Source organism: Ochotona princeps, chromosome 7, assembly GCF_030435755.1.
Source record: "Ochotona princeps isolate mOchPri1 chromosome 7, mOchPri1.hap1, whole genome shotgun sequence".
Classification (NCBI taxonomy): Eukaryota; Metazoa; Chordata; class Mammalia; order Lagomorpha; family Ochotonidae; genus Ochotona; species Ochotona princeps.
The window spans coordinates 45,289,742-45,314,808 of record NC_080838.1 but is presented as its reverse complement, the minus strand read 5'-3'; the positions used below and the strand labels follow the sequence as shown (position 1 = coordinate 45,314,808).

Below are 25,067 nucleotides of genomic sequence, written 5' to 3'. Positions count from 1 at the left end.
TTATGAATGAATCTGTCATTCTGCCTTTCAAATAAATATTTTCTAAAAACAAAAATGTGTGAAGGTTCATAAGCGGGAAAGACAATGGCTTAACAAGGGACTGTTGAGGGGGACTGGCACGTTAAGAAATAAGAGGGCTTGGGCCCAGCACGGTAGCCTAATAGCTAAAGTCCTCACCTTGCATGCACAGGCTGGGATACCATATGAGCACTAGTTCTAATCCCAACTACTCCACTTCCCATCCAGCTCCCTGCCTGTGGCCTGGGAAAGCAGTGGAGGACTAACCAAAGTCTTGGGACCCTGCACCCATATAGGAGACCCAGAAGAAGCTCCTGGCTCCTGGCTCCAGGTCAGCACAGCTCTGGCCATTGCGGCCACTTGGGAAGTGAATCACCACACAGAAGATCTTTTGGTCTGTATCTCCTTCTCTTTGTATATCTGAGTTTCCAATAAAAATAAATCTTAAAAAAATAAACAGGCTCAATATCATACCACTTTGTTTTTTGATAGATGAGGAGTTTGACAATCTCATCCTAGATCACCAAGGAGTCATTGAAGACTTTTCATCAAAGACCAAACACAACCAGATTTGCATTTTATGAAAATCATAAGCGCTCCAACGGTGTGATAGTAGTGCAGAACACATAAGCAGAAAGCAACAAAAGCAGGTGAAAATGCCACTTGGAGCATCAAGTAGCAGAGTGGAGGCAAAGAAAAGAGGCGATTGGAAAGGAAAAGGCTGAAGAGGAATTACAGGGCAATGGAAATACGAGGAGGCCACCACAGAGTGAGGCTTCCCGTGCAGGTTAGCGGACAGGGCAGGAGGCTTCAAAGGGTTTTAAGCTGTATGTATTCTAACCTCTTTCTACACATCACAGTAAATTTTCATTGTGTGCTCCACATCTCCTGAATTGGATTTGTATATGGTTTGACTTTGTCTTAAGACAGAGTGCTGAGACAGGTTCTGGGCAGATATTGGATGGAAAGCCAGAGCTTCGTGTTTTAGGTTACACAGGAAAAATCAGTAATGAGATCCCCGTAAAGCCTGCAGAGGTGGAGATGAGTGTCAGTAATGAATTTTCAATCTTTGCGACAGAAACAGAAGGAAACATGCAGTGACTGAGCAAGCACACTTTAGTTTGTATGATTCATGGCAAGACCTGGACAAGCTCCTCAACAGCAGCTTTTACTTTTCGGAGAAAGGGGAAGGAACTGTGAAATATCTTAGGTACCCTTTTCCTACAAAGGAGGAAGAAACTGGTGGTCATGACCTTACTGCAGAAAGAGATGAGTTCACTTGCCGAATGTCACCAAAGACTTTAGCTGACACTGCCTACAACTGCAGGCCACAACGGTCCTGTCTTAATGAAGATCAGACCACGGCTCATCGCTTGCATCTCTTATTGGCCAAAATTACAGGTGGATTTGGTGCACATAAGAGCCATGTTTTTCATGAAATGATTGACTCTGAGGAACACAAGGCCCTGATCAAGCCAACGGTGCAGTAAACGCACCCACTGCCTCCAGATTTGGAAATCTCAGTTCAGAGTTCACCTAGTCAGTTCCCTCTACACAACAGGCTGGCATTTCTAGAAGTAAGTTTTATTGAAACATAATTGCTATGGACTGAATCATGTTCCCTAGATCCTGAAATCCATATACTGAATCTTTAACCGCCAGGTGTCTGAGATAATTAAGGTTAAATGAAATCATAAGAGTGGATGGAACTCTGATAGGACTAAGGCTTTGTACAAGAGAGACGTGTGTGTGTGTGTGTGTGTGTGTGTGTGTGTGTGTGTGTGTGCCTTTGTGTGTGTATGCTCTTTCCTCTTCTTCCTCCATCTCTCCCTCTCTGCTCTCCACCCCCACTCCCTGCCCCACTACCACCACTACCACCACTACCACCATTTGAGGACACAGCAGGAAGGTTCCAGTCTGTAGACAAGGAAGGGGGCCTTCACAGAAACCCAGTTAGTCCCCACCTGATCTTGGGTTTGCCACCTACAGAGCTGTGAGCATTATGTCTTGTTCTTTTAGCCACTGCGTCTGCTGGATTTTGTTAGGGAAGCCAGAGCTGACATACATAATAGCAACATCATTTGTTTACATGGTTTTGTTTGTTTTTGATTATCTGTGCATTACAACAGCAAGATTGAATAGCTGCAACAGTTTCCATATGCCCCCCAAAACCTAAACTACTTACTATCTGACCATTTACAGAGAAACAGTAATGATTTCTTCCCTCTTAGGACAATCCCCTGGAAATGTTATTCCAAGCTTTCTTTAGATAGCTCTAGTGAACAAAACTGCTTGTGTCTCACAAAATGGCCTTCTCATTTTTGTTAGCCTTGGTTACTGATAAGTCCCTCTTCACACCAAGTTCAAATTCATTTCTTTCATTTCCACCTGTAGATAAGTCATTTTGCCCTCTGAGTGCCTCTCTTGTTTTCTGTCACTTCCTCAACAGGAGGGAAATCAGCTGGTAGAGTCAGCTTCTTGCAGGAGAAGCAGCAGGACAATTTCCCAAGATCATTGGCTTTGAACATGGAAGGGGCTCCAGCACATGCCATTCCTCTAGGCACAACCTGCTAACCCTCTTGGACTAAATGAGAAAACTGGAGTTATCAAATGAAAACCCACCATGAACACACTTATGACCCCATCACGTTATCACCAAACTCACTGTACCAATGTATCAAGGCCATATCCTCATCTTCCAAATGGAATCAGGCCCTTCCTTTCAGCAGCACATGGAAATCAGGGCGTTTAAGTTCATAAATCACAGGTGTTCAATAATCAGTCATTTTCCTTGTATTACTTTGTTGCTTTTCATTCACTAGTTTAAAAATGTATCATCCTATTTCTAGTTAGGAGAGCCCCTTCTTATCAATGAAGACCCATTTCTAGAATTCAGTTTCCTATCACATCTCTCGACCTTAACAAGTTACCACTTCCCAAAGATACCTAGCATCCTCAGTGATCCCAAAGTGGAAGGTAACACAATTTCAAAAATGCCTTGGTACATCTGTTTTGCTGCAAATATATTATGTGGCCAGACTTTGTTTTCAATATCTGTCAAGTGAATTGGTTGGAATTTTATACTATGACAGCTTTCATTATTTAATGTCTGAAAATTTACAGGAGTGGAATTCATCATTTCCTTTGATTATTTAATATAGGCCATGTCTATTTTCCTGATAGACTATGGTCTTTTAGTCTTTTAATCTGTTGAATTCTTCATTTTTTAAGTGCTTTATTTATTTGAAAGGCAGAATTATAGAGAGAGATCTTCCATCTAGTGGCTCACTCCCCAAATGGCCCCAACAGATGGGGCTAGGTCAAGCCAGCGCCCGGAGCCTGGAACTCCAACTGGGTCTCCCACAAAAGTCCAAGAGCCCAAGCCCTTGGGCATCTCCCACTGCTTTCCCAGGCACATGAGCAGGGAACTGCATCATAAGTGGAGCAGCTGGGACTAGTGTTCTCTACTTGCCATGTGAGTCTCACTGAGGCATCACTCAAGACAATGACACTGCAAGCACACTGGAGCTTGAATATGAATGATGAGGAAAAACAAGAGCACAGGTGTTTTTGCCTGTCCCCAAACTGAGTATCAAATTCATTCAATATGAAGCCAAGCATCTGGAGATAAGGAACAATAAAATATTAGCCTCTGAATAAGAACAATCTTTGAAGTAAAAGGAAGAACACTTCAATCTACCAGAGAACGTATCTGTCCCTGCACTTAGTGTGTGATTATATGGTGACAAAGCTCCTCCATCTGTCTAAGTATCACATTGGTAATCCAAACTACCTGATGAAGGGCAGGCAAAAATGCTTCTAACTCTGAGAATGAACTTAAAGAACCAAACACAGCCTCAGGTCACTGTTAACAATACAGGATGCAGGGGTGGTAATTAGACACACTGGTCTCCAGTGTAACAGTGTCTTGGTTCATTCTCCAGATCCTCTTTTCCAGTCCCAGCTTCTTACATACACGCATCCCATAAAGCAGCACAGCAGTGATGTCACAGCATTGGGTTCCTGCCACCCACAGAGAAACCCAGACTGAATTTCAGGCTCCTAGTTTCCACCTGACCATTGCTGGCATTTGGGGAGTGGACCAATGGAAGGAAGATCTGTCTCCAGTGTTCACATCAAGTGAAAATAAGTACAATTTAAATGTTTATTTTATTTATTTGAAACAGTTACAAAAAGAGAGAGAGAGAGATCTTCCATATGCTGGTTCACTCCCCAAGTGACCACAGGGGCCGGGCTGAGCCAGACCAAAGCCAGGAGCTTCTTCTGGGTCTTCTACATGGGTTCAGGGATGTAAGCACTTGCACCAACTTCCTCTGCTTTGCCAGGGAAATTAACAAGGAGCTGGATTAGAAGAGGAGAAACTGAGGCTCCAACTAGCGCCCATATGGCCACACAACACTGGTTCCAAGATTAAAAATAAAAAAAAAAAAATACAAGGTCCCATGAGAAGGGGTAAGGACAACACTGAAGAGCTTTCCCTAGGCCTGCTGGCATATTCCTGCATCTTGAATAGGAAACAAAAAGCTGCAAGGAAAAGTAGCTCTGTGTATTCAAAGACACAGGAGTGATCTGAACTGACCAGGCCACAGAATGTGTCAATTTAAACATATCATTTTCTGAATTCCTGGGATAATAAGGCAAATATAAATAGCTTTGTCAAGAGCTAACAGTTGCATTGGCCAGAAAAGTAGATTCACACCTCAGTTATGACAGCTGTTATTCACCCTCCTTCACCCAACGAGATTCCCCTGTCTACCTAACAGGGCAAAATCCTCGAACGTGAAGCCAAGGCAAAATAGACACAAAGCAACATTTCCCTCAAAACAAGACTAAGGTCCAGAAAAGACAATACAGCCAACCAATAAAGCAGCTAATCAGATGGAAGGCTCTTCAAGCAACTCAATGACCCAGAAAGCTATTTTCAGAGTCGATGCTGTTATTTTAGAGGTAATGCAATTCTAAAATGAATTTAAAAGTGACTCAAAAGAATTCATGCAAAAAACGTATACTCATAATATGGCAGTGAGAGCAATTCATAATCTCGGCTGTATGTTAACACTGCATGCTCTCCATGACGCTGTAAGCAAAGGCAAGCAGTGTCCAACGCAGGCCTCCACTGGGCAGGCAGCAGCCCAACTGAGAAGCCGATCATCTGGAATCGGGAGGATGCTGCAAGACGAGGCATCAGGGTGAGGGTGGAAGCACCTGTGGCAGTCAAGTGTCTAAAGAGCTTTTTGCTCAAGACTAAGATCTATAGCCCACTTCAGCTTAGAGGGAAGAAACAGCAAGGAAATTGATATGTGGGAAAATGCCTCTACATTATTGTTTAGAGTAACGAAAGATTGGGCCTGTAGCATTACAGGTGCTGGTTTTGGATAGCAGCAGGTTAAACCACCACTTGTAACACTGCATCTCATATGGGTGCACTGGTTCATGTCCTGGCTACTCTGCCTCAGATACACCTTCTTACTAATGTGCCTGGGAAAACAACATACGATGGCTGAAGTCATTTATCCCTGCCACTTACATGGGAGATCCAGACGGAGTTCCTGACTTCTGGCTTTGGCCTAGTTCAACTCTAGCTATTGTGGCCATTAAAGAGATGAACTCCTCTTCCTCCTCTTTATCTCCCCTCTCTGACACTTTGCCTTTCAAATAAAATCTTTCGGGCCCGGTGCAGTGACCTAGCAGCTAAAGTCCTTGCTTTGAACGCGCCGGGATCCCATCTGGACACTGGTTCTAATCCCAGCAGCTCCACTTTCCATCCAGCTCCCTGCTTGTGGCCTGGGAAGGTGGTCGAGGACGGCCCAGAGCCTTGGGACCCTGCACCTGTATGGGAGACCTGGAGGAAGTTCCTGGCTCCTGGCTTCGGATTGGCACAGCACCAGCTGATGCAATCACTTGGGGAGTGAATCATCGGACAGAAGATCTTCCTATATTTCTCCTCCTCTCTGTATATCTGACTTTGTAATAATCTTTCTTTAATGTTTCAACAGATCATAGTAACTACACATTTTTTTTTTCCTTTTTCATCTTGATATTGTTTACATAGTCCAAAGGAATGCACGCCCATGTGGGCATCTGATTAGGTTGGGGAGGTTTTGGTAAGGAAGAAGGTGAATGGGACAAATGTCTCAGTTTGAGTCTCTGCCACCTACATGGAAGATAGACTGAGTTCACAGCTTCCTGCTTGCTCTAGCCAAGGCTACTGGGAGATTTAGGCAGTGAACCAGCAGATGGCAGCTCTGTCTATCTCTCCCTCTCTGTCTCTCAAACTTTTTTTTAATTAGGCAGTTGGGCCCAGCATGCTAGTGTAGTGGTTGAAGCCCTCACCTTGAACACGCCAGGATCCCATATGGGGCTGGTTCTAATCCCGGCAGCCCCACTTCCCATCCAGCTCCCTGCTTGTGGCCTGGGAAAGCAGCTGAGGATAGTCCGAAGCCTTGGGGCCCTGTACTCGCGTGGAGGATCTGGAAGAGCTCCTGGCTCCTGGCTTCAGATTTGCACATCACCAGCTGTTGCGGTCACTTGGGGAGTGAATCATCGTATGGAATTATTTTTATCTCTCCTCCTCCTCTCTCTCTCTCTATATATATATATATCTGACTTTGCAATAAAAATAAATAAACCTTAAAAAAAGAAAATTAGGCAATCATCTTAATGATTGAATAGACTATTTAAAAATTTTCAGCAATTTTGTCTATCTCGCAATATATAATGAATGGTAAAAGTACCCAGACTATACATTACCTTAGTCTGTTATTTCTCAACTACTAATTATGCACTAGTTTCAGTGTAACTGCTGACTTCCTAACTTCCTGATGAAAGTAGAAAAAGAAAGATTCTCAAAACAATTCCTGAAGGCCAATCCTCTCCTAATGCTTTTAGAAGTTCACCTGTCAGCATTCTTTATTACAACACATCATCAAGCGGACAGCCAGAGAATTAATCAGAAATATTAAGAACTGTTTAACATGCGCAACATACAACTTCTGAACAGGAATGTTAAGTGCAATGTTAAGGACAAACTATATTGCAGTCATAAAGCTCAAAACTATAGTTGTCATGAGAAATTGATTACACTGAATCTAAACTGAATTTTATGTATCATTTAAATGGTTTGGTTCACATAAAAATCACAGTCACTAGTAACTAATAAACTAAACTCCACCTAATGACTCACATTCCCATTTAAAAATTTAAATTAAACCTCAGCAGCATTATTCAAACATTTCTCAGGTAATAAAATCGTTGGGACTCACAGTACATTTTTGTAAGCCACCTAAAACATTGATTAAACTTCAAACCTATTAAGGAAATAACTTTTTGCTAAGAAACCCTCCCCCGACCCAGATCTAATTACACACATCTGACAAGATGTATGAATGGAGATAAAGGGATGAGAGAATAAACAGCAGTTGATTTTAGTGAGAAAAATCCTCACTTTGGGTTACACCTTGAAAGAAGGTGTTTCAGAGGCTATAAACTGAGCCACATACATCTGTGGGACCCAAACCAGCCCTTTTAATGCCTCTGACACATTTAAAAATACAGGCAGCAATTAAGAAGGAATCACCTCATTTGTTTTGTCTTATGCCTTTAGAAAATACAAACTGGTGGGTCACCACTGGAGCACAGTGGGTTGTCACCATCTACAGCACTGGCATGACACATCAGAGATCCACTTCCAGTTCCATTTCCCCGTTAAAGTGCCTGGAGAGGCAGTGGGACAGGGTCCAAGACCTTGGAACCCTGCCACCCAATCACACCACCTGGGGTTCCTGGCTCCTGCCTTCAGCATAGTCATTGTGGTGTTTTGGAGGGATGGAAGATGAATCAATCAATCTCTCACCCCACCCCATGTGTGTGTAACTGTCTTTCAAATAAATAAGGAAGGAAAGGAAATTCAGATTTGGCTCAGCTGAATAGCAGTGTAGGGTCTCCAGCACCCTGGGGCTGACGCACAGGCTTTCTCGGGGCTTTATCTTGGTAGATTTCCCCATGCCTGGATTGAGCACTGCACATGGTCACTGAAGAGCCCACCTGCCTCTCCCCTCACCCATGATGGCCCCAGCTGACCTCTGAACCCTCACTGCTCACTGAATTACTGAGACTCAGTATTACACTGGCTTTTGCAATTGTTTGCATCCACTCCCGACTCCAAGCAGCGTGCAGCACATTACAGGATAAGCATACACACTATTTTGTAGTCTGATGTTCAAGCACAGTGCTGGGCAAAGAACTCCACAAGGATTCAACCAGATTTGAACTGATTCAAACCTATGAGATTTCTGGGTGTTTCTGTCAATGTTCTTTCACAGTGAATAATTCTTTCAGCTGAAAAGCTGGTTCAATTCACCTGACATAACTTGTGCTTGCCTTGTAACTTACATCCTTATTTTTAATTAAAAGGTAGAGACAGACAGACATATAGACATCTTTGACACACCGATTCATTCCCAAACATTACAAATACAGCCATTGTTGGGCCAGGCCAAAGATAGGAACCCAGGAATCCACTGGGGTTTTCCACGCACGTAGCAAGCGACCCAAGCATTTGAGTTATCTGCTGCTTCACAGAGTACTCATTATAAGGAAGTTGGACACAAACCCAGGCACAAGTGACAGCTTCACCACTGTGCCAAATGCCTAGCTAAGGGCTTGTGCGCAGGCACCAGCACAGTGGCATACTGGGCTAATCCTCTGCCTGTGACACCGGCATCCATAGTTCATGATCTCACTGCTCCACTTTCCATCCAGTTCCCTGCTAATGGCCTGGGAGGGCAGCAGAGGGTGGACCAAGTCCTTGGGCCTCTGCAATTACATGGGAAACCTGAAAGAAGCTCCTGGCTCCTAGCTGCAGATCAGCTCAGCTCCAGCCATTGCAGCCATTGGGGAGTGGATAAAAGAGTCCTCTGTTTCTCTCTACAAATCTTCCCTCCCAATAAAAATTAATACACCTTTTTTAGGAAGTGTTCAGAACTGTGGTGAGCAGGTACAATGACAGAAACACAGTTGCTCCTCTCCACAGCCAGCAGGTCTACACGGAAAGTGACTACAGAAGTGGCAAGAAGTAACCAGAGCGTGGAGGCCAGAGGCTGTAAACAGAACAGCTCAACAGACCTTTTTTATATGATATGCTAAACAATATCGACATGCCTGCCTTTGTGTCAATTTTCACAACAAATCATAATTGGTATTTATTTTTCACTTTCATAAATCAAATGGGCCAAACATAAAAAAATTCAATTCCCTACGTTTCTGAAATAAGTATCTACATATTCAAATTATAAACCCAGCCTTTATGAGGAGGAGGAATTTCAAAAGGAAAACAAGAAGTCACATGTGTTGCTTACCATACATTGGGGAAAACGTAATGCAGCGCAGATGACAAACATCATAGGCTTCCACTCTAACATCCCGCCAGATGCCCTGGGTGGGAAAGGCAGGCCCCCAGTCCCAGCTGAAAGAACACTGCTCCTGGAGGTTCAAACAGCGGGAGAAAGAAGATACACTGATAATCAAGAAACAAACTCAAGAACAATCCTTTTCTTTCCAAATATTACATAGGAATATGGAAGCATTCCTTTGCTAAGGTGCATTAACACAATAACCCAGAGCAGGTGGCTTAAACAGTAATGGACTACATCCAGAGGCCAGAAGTCCAGGATGGAGGTGTCGGCAGCTGTGTTTCTCCTGAGGCTCTCTTCTTGCCTTCAAATGGCCACCTTCTCCCTGTGACCCTACATGGCCTCTCTCTGTGTCTAAGCACTTCTCGCATCTCTTATCTATCTTACAAAGACAGCAGTCACCCTGGGTTAGAATCATCCTAACCTCCTCGTTTTCATTTGATCACCTCCTTAAAGACTTTGTCTCCAAAGAGGACAGTGTGTCAAGAACAAAATCAGGGCATAAGGAGTGGGCACAATTCCACCCATAATGCCAGGCTTGTGTATATGGACACATGTAGTACCCCACCTCCTCCATACCATGATACCACGGACACTCTGACACAGCCCAGCATGATCCTCTTCCAGGACTCATGCCCCTGAGTAACACCTTCTCCTCAGACAGACGTTGGCCTAGTGAATCATTTCTAGCCAAAAGAAATGACATCACTTCTGAAGTTCAGTCTACAAGACTGAGCCCTTTTTCTGGGGTACTTTGTTTTGGACAAGGAAGAAGCTGGTTGTTGTGTCCTGGGGCAGCACTGTGGTGAGTGAATTTGGAAGCTGACCTGAGGCCAGCAGCAACCGCAGGAGAGCTTAGAAACACATTTCAGATGCACAAGGCTTGAGTTGATTGCAGTGCTGCCTGCCAGCCCCACAGGAACCTCATGAGAGACCTTGAGCCAGTGGCACTGAGCTAAGCCCCACTTGGGTCCCTGCACGACCAAAACAGTAAAAAATGTTGTTTTAGATTCATAAATTTGAGCATAGTTTGTTGAAGAACCCAAATAAATAATACTAATACAATAACCAATGTGTCAACCTATTCAACATAGTCAAATCTAAAATGTTTTAGGAATTGCTTGCAACTGCAAGTAAGCAACTCTTTCACTGGAGACGGGGAGAAAGGTAACAAAATATTCAATATCCTATGAGGTGAATCATTTTCCTCATCAAAGATGTCAAAACACTTTTATTTACTCAACTACTCCAACCACATCTATTTAGGAAGATCTGCATCTTTAAAATTCAAACATGTATTATACTGAAGTAACATACTGTTCTTTAAATGGCTCTAGATCTAACCACTGTATGTAAATGCAACAAATATAAAGACTACTGCAGTTAAACACAGTAACTATACATAATGAGCCACATTGAAGGGTAAATATTTTATGATTAAATTTTTTTAAAATTCTAGCTGGACTTGGTGAAGCTTGCTTCTTTGAGAATGAATTCAGGAGCCAAGGTTTCTGAATACAGACTTCAGATACCGACACAGTGCCCAAAACCCACCTTCTGGGTTATTTTCCCTGACTCCCTGCGTCTGCCTCAATACCCTCAGTTTTCACGTTATAAAGGTTCCGATTCAAAACCAGGAAATCGTTCTCTCAAAAAAAAGCCTTCTAAACAGAATTTTTTTTCTACTTTTAAAGGAAAAAATTATCTTCAAAACACAGATTATTAAAACATGCGAGGCCATGAGTTCAGTTTGTTTTTTTAAATAAACAAGCATCAGAAAAACTGCCAAAATCCTTCTAAAAGGAGGCATTTGATAAATGAAGATTTGGCCAAGTTGTTTCCATAAATTTGTCACCACTAAAAAGAAAAACCGCTTCATAGCATCCACATCCATTTAAATTCATCACTTATTATATTGTCACATTCAGAATGAAAATAATCTTAGATGCATCTATAAGACAGCTGCTAGTTACAAACAAGGTTAGGGAGAAGAAGGGGTGAAAATATTCAACATCTCATGAGGAAGACCATTTCCCCCACCTGGGACCTCAAATCTCCTTATTCACTAAACCACATTCAAACACTTAAGAGTTTTCATAGAGTCAAAAAGAAATAATAATGTTAACTTCTGTTTCAGGGTGGGAGTACATCAATGTACAAGACAGAACAGTTTTCTTGCTTAAAATACAATAGACCAAAAAATTAAGGCCTTGAGTAAATAATGACAAGTAGAATGGGTTTTACAGAGTAAATAGAAAACACACAACTAAAGGCATGGGGTAGGGTGTCAACAAGCTTCCCTGGAGAACAAGAAAATCTTTCATTTGGAACCTGAGGAGTGATCAACCCACTATGGTTAGGGGAGAGGGAAGTTCCTTATTTTCAGAAGGATCACCATGTGAAAAGATCTGCAGGAGGTGAGAGACAATGAGACATGTCATCCCGAGAGATGGAGAACACTGAACAAGATTGATGATGCAGGCATGGGTCAGCACAGACCTGCAGCTGTAGCCGTAAGTCTCAGAACAATGAAAGGCTGTTGAATGGTGTTTTTAAAAAAAACTTTAATTTTTATTTGAAAGTCACACATACAGAGAGGAGCAGAGATGGAAAGATTTCATCCGCTGATTCATTCCCCAGGTGACCACAATGAAGGAGCTTCCTCCAGGTCTCCCACTTGGGTGCAGGGTCCCAAGGCTTTTGGGCTGTCCTCTCCTGCTTTCCCAGGCCACAAGCAGGGAGCTGGATGGGAAGTGGAGCGCCGGGATTAGAACCGGGGCCCATTTGGGATCCCAGCACATGCAAGGTGAGACTTCAGCTGCTGGCTACCACACTGGGCCCTATTGAATAATATTAAACAGAGTGTTGTGATCATTTTAAGCTGAATAGATTATGTTGTACCCACCATTCTCTAAAGGAAGGCAAAGGTTGCAGAGATACCAAGTAGTGACCAGGGCAGGACTGATATAAGCAGTCCTGATACAGACAAGATACAAGAGCAGAAATGGAGTGTAAATGGATTCAACAGACAAAAGAGGTTAAACTCGTACCATCAAAAGAACTGAGTGAGGTACCAAAAACTCTAAGGTTTCTGGCTTGAGCATTTGTTAATACTAGATAGAACTTAATGCAGGACAGGAAACTGAGAAGGGTCTCCATCACAAGTGCAGCATTGGACACACCACTTTAAGTTCCAGTATATCAAGAATGTAATAACGCCATGTGGGATTTAAGTATAAGCTCTAGAATGAATAGACAATTGAGTATTAATTCTAAAATAAAGAGCAGTTGAGTGCAAGACACAAAATTCAAGAGTCACCAATCTGTAATTGAAGAAATGGAAGTTGGATGAAATAGCCTAAGGAGAGAGACAAAAGAGAAAAATGTCTAGAACAGAGAGAGATTGAATGCTTATAAAAGGAAGAGGATGCAGATAGAGATTTAAAAGGAACTACCAGTATGGGCCCAGCGGCGTGGACTAGCAGCTGAAGTCCTCGCCTTGAACGCACCGGAATCCCATATGCGCGCCGGTTCTAATCCCGGCAGCTCCACTTCCCATCCAACTCCATGCTTGTGGCCTGGGAAAGCAGTCCAGGACGGCCCAATGCATTGGGACCCTGCACCCAAGTGGGAGACCCGGAAGAGGTTCCTGGTTCCCGGCATCGGATCGGTGCGCACCAGCCGTTGCACCTCACTTAGGGAGTGAATCATCAGACGGAAGATCTTCCTCTCTGTCTTTCCTCCTGTCTGTATATCTGACTTTGTAATAAAATAAATAAATCTTTAAAAAAATTGAAAAGGAACTATCAGTAATATGAGTAGAAAACACTAGTTTTAGCAATGGTAGCAGGGTAGTTGAAGCAATGGATTCTACCATCTAAGCACTGGATCCCACCATCTGAGGACAAGAGGGAACTTTCATAGACATGGAATAACAAGAGGGGGCAAAGAATAGGTGAAGGACCACCTCACTTATGTCACATAAGCTAAATTGGGACATTTTGGAGAGAATCAAGATGGCAAAATAGGGTAAGGACACATTTATATAGACAGAGAATCATTAGGGTAAAGAAGAGAGGACACATTCCAGGAAATAAAAGAGGACAGGCAGATAGCAGAGAGACACCTGGTGACTGACAGACATGGAAAGCAGCAGAGACAACAGTGTGGTATTGCAGTGACCAGATACCCCGGTGACAGTCAGCAAGCAGTCATCTGATCTCCACCATGCCAGGCCCAAAAACCTACTTATTTAGGACACCTGATGTCTCCCTAATCATGGGAACTGCTCAAACAGGAAATGGGAAAAAGGTTGCACAGACAATGGTGCAGCCACAGCACAGGATCACAGGAGGTGGAGAGTGGTAAGCCAGGAACTGAGGCTGAGACCATGATAGAAATGAACACAAGAGTCCAGACCTGAAACTTGCTGAAGGGAATGGCACAAGTGACAAAAAACAAACAGCCAGGTACCAAACACAATCAATAAAATCAAACTATAGACCTGTGGGTGACACAGTTCAGAAACCTGCCCTAAGGAGAAGAATCTGCTAACCAGAAGTACAATGACTAAGAGCAAAAGAGAGAGGCACAGTGAATATTACTGAGGATTCCCCTGCAAAGGAGCAAAATTTTTTAAAGCACTTGTTACAGAGCTTATCAATAATGAGAAGCATATACAGTAACTCAAGGATTAAGTCACACAGAAAATAGTAACACAAACAAAACCAAGCAGAATTGTTGGAAATGAAGGACACAACGGAGCAAATTAAAAACTCAGTGGAAAATCTCTAGAATAGAATGAATGAGGCAGAAAAAAGAATCTCAGAATTGGAAGGTATTTCTTGTCCTCATGGGGAAACAATCAAAAAGCTGGAAGAGGAACTGAGTCAAAGTAAGAAAAGTATACAAGAATCAAGGGATCCCATTAAAACACCAAATATAAGAGTTCTGGGAGTTCCAGAGGTGCAAAAATAGAAGCTGGATTTTAAAATGTATTCAAAGAGATAATAAAGGAAAACTTCCCTAATATGGAGGAAGAATTGGGAAATAACACATGAGGGACACAGAACTCCCAACAGAGTTGACGAAAAGTGATCTTCATAACGACACATGATCATCAAGCTCTTTTCAGTTGAACATAAGCAAAAGATCCTTCAATGTGCACATGAAAAAAAAAAACCAACTGACATATAGAGGAATGCCAATCAGTCTCACAGGAAACCACACAGGTCAGAAGAGAATGAAGTGAGACATTCCAGATTCTGAAAGGAAAAATCATCGGCCCAGAATTACGTACCCAGAAAAGCTTTCCTTTGTCTTTGAAAATGAAATAAAATTCTTCCACAGTAAAGAAAAGCTCAAAGAATATGCCTCTTCCAGATCTGCCTTACAAATGATAAAGATGTTCTACTGACAGAGAAAAGGAATAGCACCCATGAAAACCAAAGGCAAATGTGAAGAACATCCCAGTAGAATAACAGCAGAAAACTAAAACAATGAACAACCCATTGCTAAAATGACGGGACCAAATTACTACTCATTGACATTAACCCTGAAAGTAAATGGCTTAACCTGATCAAACAAGCATCATAGATTAGCAGAGAGGATGATTAAAAAACAACTCTGTTGCTTATAGGAGACACATCTCACCAACACTTATTAGTGGAAACTGTGTCTCATGGATTTTGATATTTCTATTATTTTTTCCATTTCTTCAAAACGGTTTATTTTCTCATATTAAATTATTCAATGACTCATAGCTCACACAGTACCATCATTTTCTTCAAGAAGGTTCTTGATTTTCTTTTCATTTCTTCAGCAACACATTAGTCATTCAGTAGCATATTATTTAACTTCATTGCATTGTAAATTCCTTTTTTTCTTCCTGTTGTTAATTTTGTTTTGTGGCTGTTCATTTAACAAGATGTATAGTAACTGTGTAATGAAAACTCATATCCAGATATGAGGATACAATGCAGTATGTGTCTCTACTTCCAGATCAAAGATGGAATCCCAATGAAACTGTTAAACCTATCTTGACAATAGGATGCAGGACTCTGCCATTGTCCATGCCCCCAATGATGGATTTATGACTGTTTATGAGGAACTATACTATTGCAATAATACAGGGCAAATTGGGGAATGGGGAGGGTACTTGGAGAGTAAGGGAAATCCCAGAGTCTGTGGAACTATAGCATAAAATAATTATAAAATGGAAAAAAAAAATACTGGGACAGTTTGTTCACTACAAACAGAAATCTGTATTATAGTACTAAATCTCTAATAGCCTCACCACATCCCTTTTTTATGGCCGTGTAGCACTGCACAGTATCCAAAGTGCATCCATATTATTATTATTTCTGTACCTTTATATCAACACTAACAAGAAGGACAGATTAGCGCCATAATTAATGATGAACATGTCTGCTCACTCCATATTCACAAAGCCAGAATTCAGACCCAAGGCTCCTGGCATGGTCTCCAACACAAGTCTCTTTCAACTGGACCTTGTCAGTCTGTTCAGAAACACAAAGACACAATCTGCCAGTTGTTCTGGAAGTCTGTCCCAAGATTAATGCCCATATATTGTGTTAGCAGAAACCTGGGTCCAGACTCTTGAGTTCAGTGACAAAACACTATGTGTTTTATCTAGACAACTTGAGAAGAAGTTCTGAATGCCACATGTTGAATGTAAGGTAAAAATAAAACACCATCAGAATGTGTGTGTATGTATATATACACACACACACACACACACACACACAACATGTGTTACCTTTACTGACAATCTGAAAAGTAACACGTTTTGCTAGAACGCAGGACAGTCCTGGTTCTGATAAAAGTTAAAGATGGAAAGAGAGGGCCTGATGCGATGGTTCAACTAGCTAATCCTCCACCTGTAAGCACCTGGATCCCATCCCAGCTCTACTTCCCATCCAGCTCCCTGCTTGTGGCCTGGGAAAGCAGCAGAGGATGACCCAAAGCCTTGGGACCCTGAAGCTACATGAGGGACCAGGAAGAGGCTCCTAGTTTTAGATTGGCTCAGCTCTGGCCATTGCAGCCACTTGGTAAGTGAACCAGCCAGTACAGAATCTTTCTCTCCGTATCTCTGCTTATCCGGGAGGGAGGAAGGATGGCAGGAGAAAGGGAGGAAGGGAGGAACGGAGGAAGGGAGGGAGAGAAGGAAGGAAGGAAAGCAGTGGAGGATGACCCAAGTGCTAGGGCCCCCTGCGCTCATGTGGGAGACCTGGATGAATATGCTGGTTATTTCCTGACTTCAGCCTGGCCAAACCCTGTCTATTGTTCGCTCTCATTGAAGACTGAATCACCAGGTGGAAGATCTCTTTCTGAGTCCCTCCCTGTCTCTACCAGTTAGTCTTCCAGATTTAAATACATATCCCATTACCAGTCAAAAATTTCCTCTCTTTCCAATATTGCCCTAGTTCTAAAGCATATTTCAGGAAGAATACTGATAAAGTTGCTTTACAGAAACTCAGGTAATCTGTTATTATATCTTATACTTTTCAAGCTCATCCTCAATGCAACAGCCGCACATGTGGGAGAGTGCGTTACCTTTCGAATAAAGTTGACGTGACATTCGCCTTTCTGCTCTGCCGGAGGACAGTTAGGCGGCACCTGGTAGTTCCGGTACGCTTTGCTCTGCTGGGCCGCATACAACACCGCAGACTGGAAACGCACTTCAAGGGAGTTCACGTCTCTGACCACATGAGTAATATCAAACCTCTGAATTAAAGACAAAGAAGCATCAGCCCCGTGCTGTATGTGGCATTGGTCCAGTGTGTAAAATGTCAGAGAAAAAGCAACAAAAACGCATTATGATCTTTCATATTTAGGGCACAGAGGCTGGCCAAAATAGTACAATTTAGTTGTCCATTTTCAGTTATTCCTCAGCACAGTCTGCTACCCAAATGCCGATTTCTAGGTTTCTCCTATTTTGACTGACAGAATGATGATCTTAGGGAAGTAGGGAGAGCAGACAGTACCTCTAGCCCAGGAATGCCTGGCTGCCTGCATGTGGCCTTGAACTGCCAAGGATTTCCTAGACGCTTCCTGACAACCTGACTCTGGTATGCGCAGCGTGTATTTCTCAGTCAGGAGCTATTTTTGCTTTGAAAAGTCTACCCTTGAAAGGAAGGGATCAGGACAGGATCTCTAAATGTAATTAGTCCAGAAAGCAAAGGACTTTTTGTTGTTGTTGTTAAGTCATTTGTCAATTGTCATTTTCCATGCAACTGACTCACAGACAGCAACATCACCTGTCAACTGTGTGGATACACCACTTAATGAACATTTTACATAATGAGCTTGCTACGGTCCCACAGTAACCCAATAAACACTACCACTCTAGCAATGTGGCAACTGAGAAATAAATCTAACCCAGTGCTTCACAGAGCCTGTATTTTATGACATTCCCAATTAAGCACTTACCTTTCTCCACTCTCAAACACAACACACACAAATAATTGGCAATGGGTTTTGAAGCCTTGTATCATTAATACACTTACATATTCATTGAACATGTTTTCTGTTTTCCCAATAGTGACATTATTAAAAAGAATTTGTGCAACTGTATCAACTCCATCAAAAACCAGATTTATTTTTTGCCATTTGCTAAAAAAAAAGAAAAAAAGATTTTTTAAAATCAGATATAGAAAACACTAAATCAGTAAGTATTCATGAGTTAAGAAGTAAAGAAATTTTACATATTTCACCAAAAACAATCTTTAAGAGGCAATTTCTGAAGTAATGGATGTGGTGTGGTATACAAAGCTGCTGCCTGGGCCCAGCCCAATCTCATGTAGGCGCCGGTTCTAATCCCAGCAGCCCTGCTTCCCGTCCAGCTTCCTGCTTGTGGCCTGGGAAAGCAGTCGAGGACGGCCCAAAGCCTTGGGACCCTGCACCTGCGTGGGAGACCCAGAGGAAGTTTCTGACTCCTGGCTTCGGATAGGCTCAGCACCAGCCATTGCAGTCACTTAGGGAGTAAATCATCAGACAGATGATCTTCCTCTGTCTCCTTCTCTCTGTATATCTGCCTTTCCAATAAAAATACATAAATCTTAAAAGAAAAAAAAAAAGCTGCTGCCCGAGACACTGGCATCAGTTCAAGTCCAGACTGTTCCAGTTGCAATCTAGATTCCTGCTAACGGCCTGGGAAAGCAGAAGACAGTACAAGAGCATGGGCCCTTGCCACTCACATGGGAGACCCAGAAGAAGCTCCTGGCTCCTGGCTTCAGCCTGGCCCAACGCAGGGTGTAACAGCCTCCTGGGGAATTATTCTGTCACTATAACTCTGATTTTCAAATAAATAGCTTTTTTTAAAAAAAAGAGGCAATTTCCAATGAGGTTTCCAAAGGTACTAATTTAATGTTTAGATCATATATTAACATTGAAGGAATATGTTAGTTGCCATAAAATCAAAAGAACTTTTAATTTCCAAACATGTTAATATTACAAGTTAGATAATAGACACACAGTTGTTCACAAACTGCTAGAATTATTGATGCCAAGAGAACACGCTAATCAACTGACTGGGATCTATGAGTGCATAGCATTTTGTTCAGTGAATGCTATGAAGCCCCAGTGGGAAAGAAGACTCTGAATTTAAGGAGTCTGTAACCTAGCTGGCATTCAAGTCCTGAAACAAAAAAGACAAAGAGAAAAACTGATCTTTTCTATGCAGCACAATTATCACTTGTTGGACAACTACAAATTTTGTATAGTGGTTAGGATGCCTGAATCCCATATCAGAGTGCCAGGGTTCAATTCCCGGCTCCAACTCCTGGCCACAGCTTCCTGGTAACACAGACTGTGACAGGTCGCAGTGACAATGCCTCAAGTCACTGGGTTCAGGCCAGTCACATGGGAAACCCAGCTTGAGTTCCTAGCTGCCAGCTCCAGCCCTGCAGTCATTTGGAGAGTGAGCCAGTGCTAAAAAAATAACTGAGTTGTGTATTTTAAATGAGTGAACTGTATGCTCTGAGTTAGACAGTAATAAAATTGCCATTTTTATAACCAGCAGAAATGCATGAGTGGAGGGTTGACTCTCCAAGAGTTAAACCAAAGCAAGGCAGTGCCAACAGCCGAGACGCTAAGCAAGAATAAAGTGGCCAAGTGAGCTCTGGGGAGGGGGTGCAGTCCTCATTTCAGAGAGAGGCAGCACTCAGAAGCATTTACACAGACAAGTGGAGACATTCAGACTTCACTTGCCAAGCCAAATACATAAATAATTAATAGCCTGTTCTTGAGTGAACTAGAGCATTACAGGAGACACTTTAAGTATTATCTGGAAATAGGGTATGAAACGCAGGAACCCCATGACCCTGAGTGCTATCCTCAGGTCTTACTCCTCCTTGGAGAGATTCATAAATAACACTTAAAGTTTACATTACAAAAATAGAAGGACTATTCCCATTTAGCAATATTGGTGCTAACTACATTTAGCAGAACGTACTTAGGTTACACTCTGGCTCCTATGAAAATATTTGCTTACAGGAACATTAGAACATTACTGACCACAATACCAACACCTTTCCTTAAAGCCTTGTAACATAGTACAAGGCCAAAGTCACCATCTCGATGGCTGGTTAGCATCAAACAGAACAAATGATCGCTCTCTGGTCCCAGGCAATAACTCTGCAGATAAAAGCTACTCCATTGATCGTAGGGAGTAAGCAGGAGAAAATCCACCCAGGGTAACATGGGATCTGGGTAATCCCATAGCTACTGGAAAAATGACCCCATTAAGACAGCTTTTTAAGTCATTAGTGGTGTCACCCTCATATACAAACCAGAAATTATATATTTACTGTTACAAGACTGTACTGTGTCTTAACTGTCTAGTAGTCCAGCTAAAACAAAGACAGGAGAACAGCTCAATGTATACATTTACACATACTCATACCTTATCTCAAACGGAATTTTAAATTCCTTGCTATAGGTCCAGTTATCCAAAGAAATCCACCTGTACTCGAGGTCATTAAATCTATAGTAAGGATCCTGTTGGTACAAAAGAAAAAAAGGGTAAGTAGATAAAGATGCAAAAATCAAGGAAACAAACACGAGGTAAGCAGCAAGCATTTGGCACAGTTCAGGTGCTTGCCTAGGACGCCTGCATCCCACATCAGAATGCCTGGTTCGGGTCCCACGCCCTCTGCTTCCGATTCCGTTTCCTGCTAGTGTATACCCCATGAGGCAGCAGTGATACTTCAGCAGTTGGTTCTCTGCCACTCACTCGAGAAACCCAGATAGAATTCTGGGTTCCTGGCTTCAACCTGGTCCAGCCATTGCTGCTGAAGACATTTAGAGAGTGAATGGGTAGACTGAAGATATTTATCTCTCTCTCGGAAATAAAATAAAATCAATAAGTTTTCATTTAAAAGTAAACACAAGGGCCCAGCACAGTAGCCTAGCAGCTAAAGTCCTCGCCTTGCACACTGGGATCCTATATGGGCGCCAGTTCTAATCCCAGCAGCGCCGCTTCCCATCTAGCTCTCTGCTTGTGGCCTGGGAAAACAGTCAAGGACAGCCCAAAGCCTTGGGATCCTGCACCATGTAGGAGTCCCAGAAGAGGCTCCTGGCTGCAGATCGGCTTAGTTCTGGCTGTTGCAGCCGCTTGGGGAGTGTGTCAACAGATGGAAGGTCTTCCTCTCTGTCTCTCCTCCTCTCTGTATGTCTGAATTTGCAGTAAAAATAAATAAATCTTAAAAACAAACAAGCAAACCCCAAGCCTCGCAGGTGTTGGCAGACACTTCTCTGATGTACAGTTAGCATCTCATTGCTGGTTGTTTTCTCTGGTTTATTGCTGTAGCTATCCAAGTTGGCCTCCAGGGGGCGCATTCCTCTACTGGTCACAAGTCAGCAAAACACCCACTTCCTGGAAATCATTCAGCATTTACATTGTAATATCTCATTAAGTGAGCAGAAAAAAAGGGCGGTCATGACAGAGAATACACAGGCTCACGTAACCTGCAGGCCACAGGCCAACTGCAGCTAACTGCCTGTTTTGAGGCAAGCTAGGAAAGGACAAATGTCACACATAAAGCCTTAGGGAAGCACAGCTATCCTGACATCTTTATCTACCATGTTTAGCTGTTCTCAGGGGCAGAGCTGAGTAGCTGTGAGACAGACCACGTAGCCCAGGAAACCTAAATTATTCCGTATCAAGTCCATTGCTCATAACACTGTCCACCTCTGCCAAGGTATTCACAGGTGCTGTCCCTATTGAATCATCTACCTCCACGCCCTCCCATATTCCTTTTCTCTTCCTACTCATTTTGTACCCCTCCCCCCCAAAAAAACAGGGCTCCCACACAGCATAAAGAAGGTTCCTCTATCTGCAAGCAACTGCACAGTCACAGAGAAGGAAACTCCTTGAGGACAGGTTCTCCTGTCCAGGAGAGCAGGGCCACACTGATTGTTGGGGACTGCAGCCCGAGTGGAGTAAGAAACAAAACAAAAAGCCCCTCTTGTCTGGGTTGCACACAGCAAGGAGCAAGATGAGCAGAGCAAGTTGGCAAAAGCCAGCTGAGGGGCTGCTTGGGGTCCAAGTCCATAAGAGGCACCAACACATTGCTTGGGATGGCTGACGATCCCACAGACATCTGACAAACACTGAAAGGAGTATTTCAAGATGCTATGAAGGGAGCAGTTAGCTGATGAAAATTATTAGCAACAGTTAATGAATAAGCTAACGTTTTCACTGGAGCCAATAGTAACCTTTCATTCTGTAAAATGGCATTGGCCAGGCCCAGTCCAGTTTTCCTTTTTTTTTTTTAATGTTTATTTATTTGTATTGAAAAGTCAGATATCCAGATAGAAGGAGAGACAGAGAGAAAGATTTTCCATCCACTGGCTCACTTCCCAAGTGGCCGCAATGGCCGGAGCTGAGCTGATCTAAAGCCAGGAGCTAAGAGCCTCCTCCAGGTCTCCCACGCGGGTGCAGGGTCCCAAGGCTTAGGGCCATCCTCCAGTGCTTTCCCAAGCCACAAGCAGGGAGCTGGATGGGAAGTGGGGCTGCTGGGATTAGAACCAGCGCCCATATGGAATCCTAGCGTGCGCAAGGTGAGGACTTTAGCCACTAGGTTATCATGCCAGGCCCCTGTTTTCCTTTTCTGCTCCTCCCACACCAGGACTCAGCCTTTCCAAGGAATAAACATAGAATACTTTTATGGGATGAAGAGTCATCTAATTATTAGTCTCATCATGTGTCTCCACCCAGCCCTATTTATAACTCCATGCTATGGACTTAGTCCAGAACACTAAAAAACATCCTGAGAAGAGAAGCATGAGGGAAACTCAGCCACAAAGCACCAAGGTGCTAAGCCCAGGGTGAGCTGACTGTTGGGGGCACAAGCCCCCTACCTGTCTCCCAGCTCCTTGCAGGAGGGAGCCGCATGCTGAACCTCAGAGGAAAACTTCCCAGCTACATTTTATTTTTTTTCCACACAAAATTTACATGTCAGAAGTATTCTCCTACATGAAAGAAGGCAATGTGGGAAAGCTCCTTACTGTCCCCCTTCCAAAAATGTGACACTGTGGATGTTTAACAAAATTTAAGGCTGACTACTGCTTCGGACTATGCTGGTACAGCAGGTCGCAACAGCCCAGATCAAACCCAAATGGAATCACTCGTGTTAAACACTACGTAATCAAGGGGAAATGCCAAGCAGCTAGATCTCCAAACAGACCAGTTTTCCCCCAAAACAGGAGATTCTAGTCTAATACAAGGTAACATAACAAGGGAGTCCTTCTCTACTCCAAATCTCACAAGAAAGGCAACGTGAAGGAAGTCAGTGTTAGCCAATCTGGTTTTCTTCCTGGTATCATCACTTCCTGGTTTCCACCTGACAAAGTCCACTTCTGCCCCAGCCCGGCAGGAGCTCTCATTCTTTGTTGTAGAACAGAGGCTATCCTGATTGACAAATCATAAATAAAAGCTAATCAGAACTTTAACTAAACTTGTTTTGTCTTTTGATGGGAAAAAGGCAAAACTATGCAGACAACAAAAGATTCCAGAGTAAGCAGAGGCTAGGAGGGAGGGAGAGATGAATGGGCTGAGCACCGGGGACTTCTAGGGTGGGAAATGATTTTGCATAACACACCAGCCGCGTGTACATTTGTCCAAATACACAGAATAAACAACCAGGACTGTATCCAGTATAATGATTGGGCTTTGGTTGAAATGCTGTGTCAATACCAGCCATCAGCTGTAACAGATGGACCATTCTGCTGGGTTTATTTATAATGGGAGGTTCTCCATGATGGGGAGAAAAATAAGAAGGCATGTGGGAATTCTCTCCATTTTCTGCTCAACACTGACATGAACCCACAAGTAATCTTTTAAAAAAAATAGTTTAAAAAATTATCTAGGGCCCAGTGCAATAGCCTAGTGTCTAAATCCTCACTTTGCATGTGCTGGGCTCCCATATGGGCACCAGTTCATGTCATGGCAGCCCCGATTCCCATCCAGCTCCCTGCTTGTGACGTAAAGAAGCCGTCCAGGATGGCCCAGAGCCTTGGGAACCAGGAGGAGGTTCCTGGTTTCAGATCAGCTTAGCTCGGCAGTTGCATTCACTTGGGGAGTAAGCCAACCAACAAAAGATCTTTATTTCCTTCTCTCTATAAACCTTTCTAATTAAAATAAATCTTTTTTTAAAAAATCTATTACCAGGGCCTGACACAATAGTGTAATGGTTAAGGTACTCACCTTGAGCATGCCAGGATCCCATATGGGCACTGGTTCTAATCCCAACTGCTCCACTTCCCATCCAGCTCCCTGCTTGTGGCCTGGGAAAGCAGTCGAGGACAGCCCAAAGCCTTTCCAATAAAGTAAATAAATCTCAAAAAAAAAATCTATTACCATTCATATCCCCCTAAAAAGTTATAGAAGTTTGTGTTACATTTTAGATAATCACTCCAAATGTTAATCAACCAACTTAATTAAGGTTAAGATTGGCCCGACCCCTTTTCATCATCATAAGTTTCTAAATCCTATTTTAAGCAAACTTCAGGGCTACCTATTATGACTGTAAACTTAACTAAGTCGCTAAATGATTAGGCAAACACATGGACCCTATCACCAAAGATATCATTTTTTAACCATTTTACCTTCGCTTAAGCACTCAAACATTTGCATTTTTCATGATAAGCATTTAGAGCAAATAACATTTCACAGGAGAAACACACTCTAAAAGGTGAAGTGACTGTCCTCAGGCCACCCAACCGAGCAGAAATACATCCAGGAATGAAACCAATTCAGTCCAACAACCAGGACTGTATCTTCTGTCCTATAATCGTCACAATAGCGGAACATTCACTCCTATTTTTGGCAGGGCTGTTATCACTCACAAAGAGGAGTTCAAGGCTCAGAGTCAAACGACTGCTCCGTGGTGGAGTGCTGACTCAGACCCGGAAACCTGGCGCTGGAGTCTGTACAGTTAGTCATCACCTCATACTGCCATCACCAGCACAGCCACTGTCACGGGTACAACGCCGGTGCTTCTCAAAAAACGGGAACCATGAGACGAACATGCCATGCGTATGCCTGAGCTATATTTAGCTCATACTTACATACTTCTCATACTCCAACAAACCATG

At 42.9% G+C, this 25,067-nt stretch overlaps 1 protein-coding gene across 1 annotated transcript in view; it reads right to left on the bottom strand.

The window, feature by feature from the left end:
* MANBA (mannosidase beta) overlaps window positions 1-25,067 on the bottom strand; it is an 88,299-nt gene that overhangs the window by 51,919 nt on the left and 11,313 nt on the right. The window contains exons 2-5 of the mRNA XM_004594295.4: window positions 20,374-20,468; window positions 17,978-18,083; window positions 17,025-17,195; window positions 9,396-9,519 (exon numbers count right to left, since the gene is read on the bottom strand). Of these exons, the coding sequence (XP_004594352.2) occupies window positions 9,396-9,519; window positions 17,025-17,195; window positions 17,978-18,083; window positions 20,374-20,468 (496 nt within the window). The remainder of the gene's footprint in view (window positions 1-9,395; window positions 9,520-17,024; window positions 17,196-17,977; window positions 18,084-20,373; window positions 20,469-25,067) is intronic.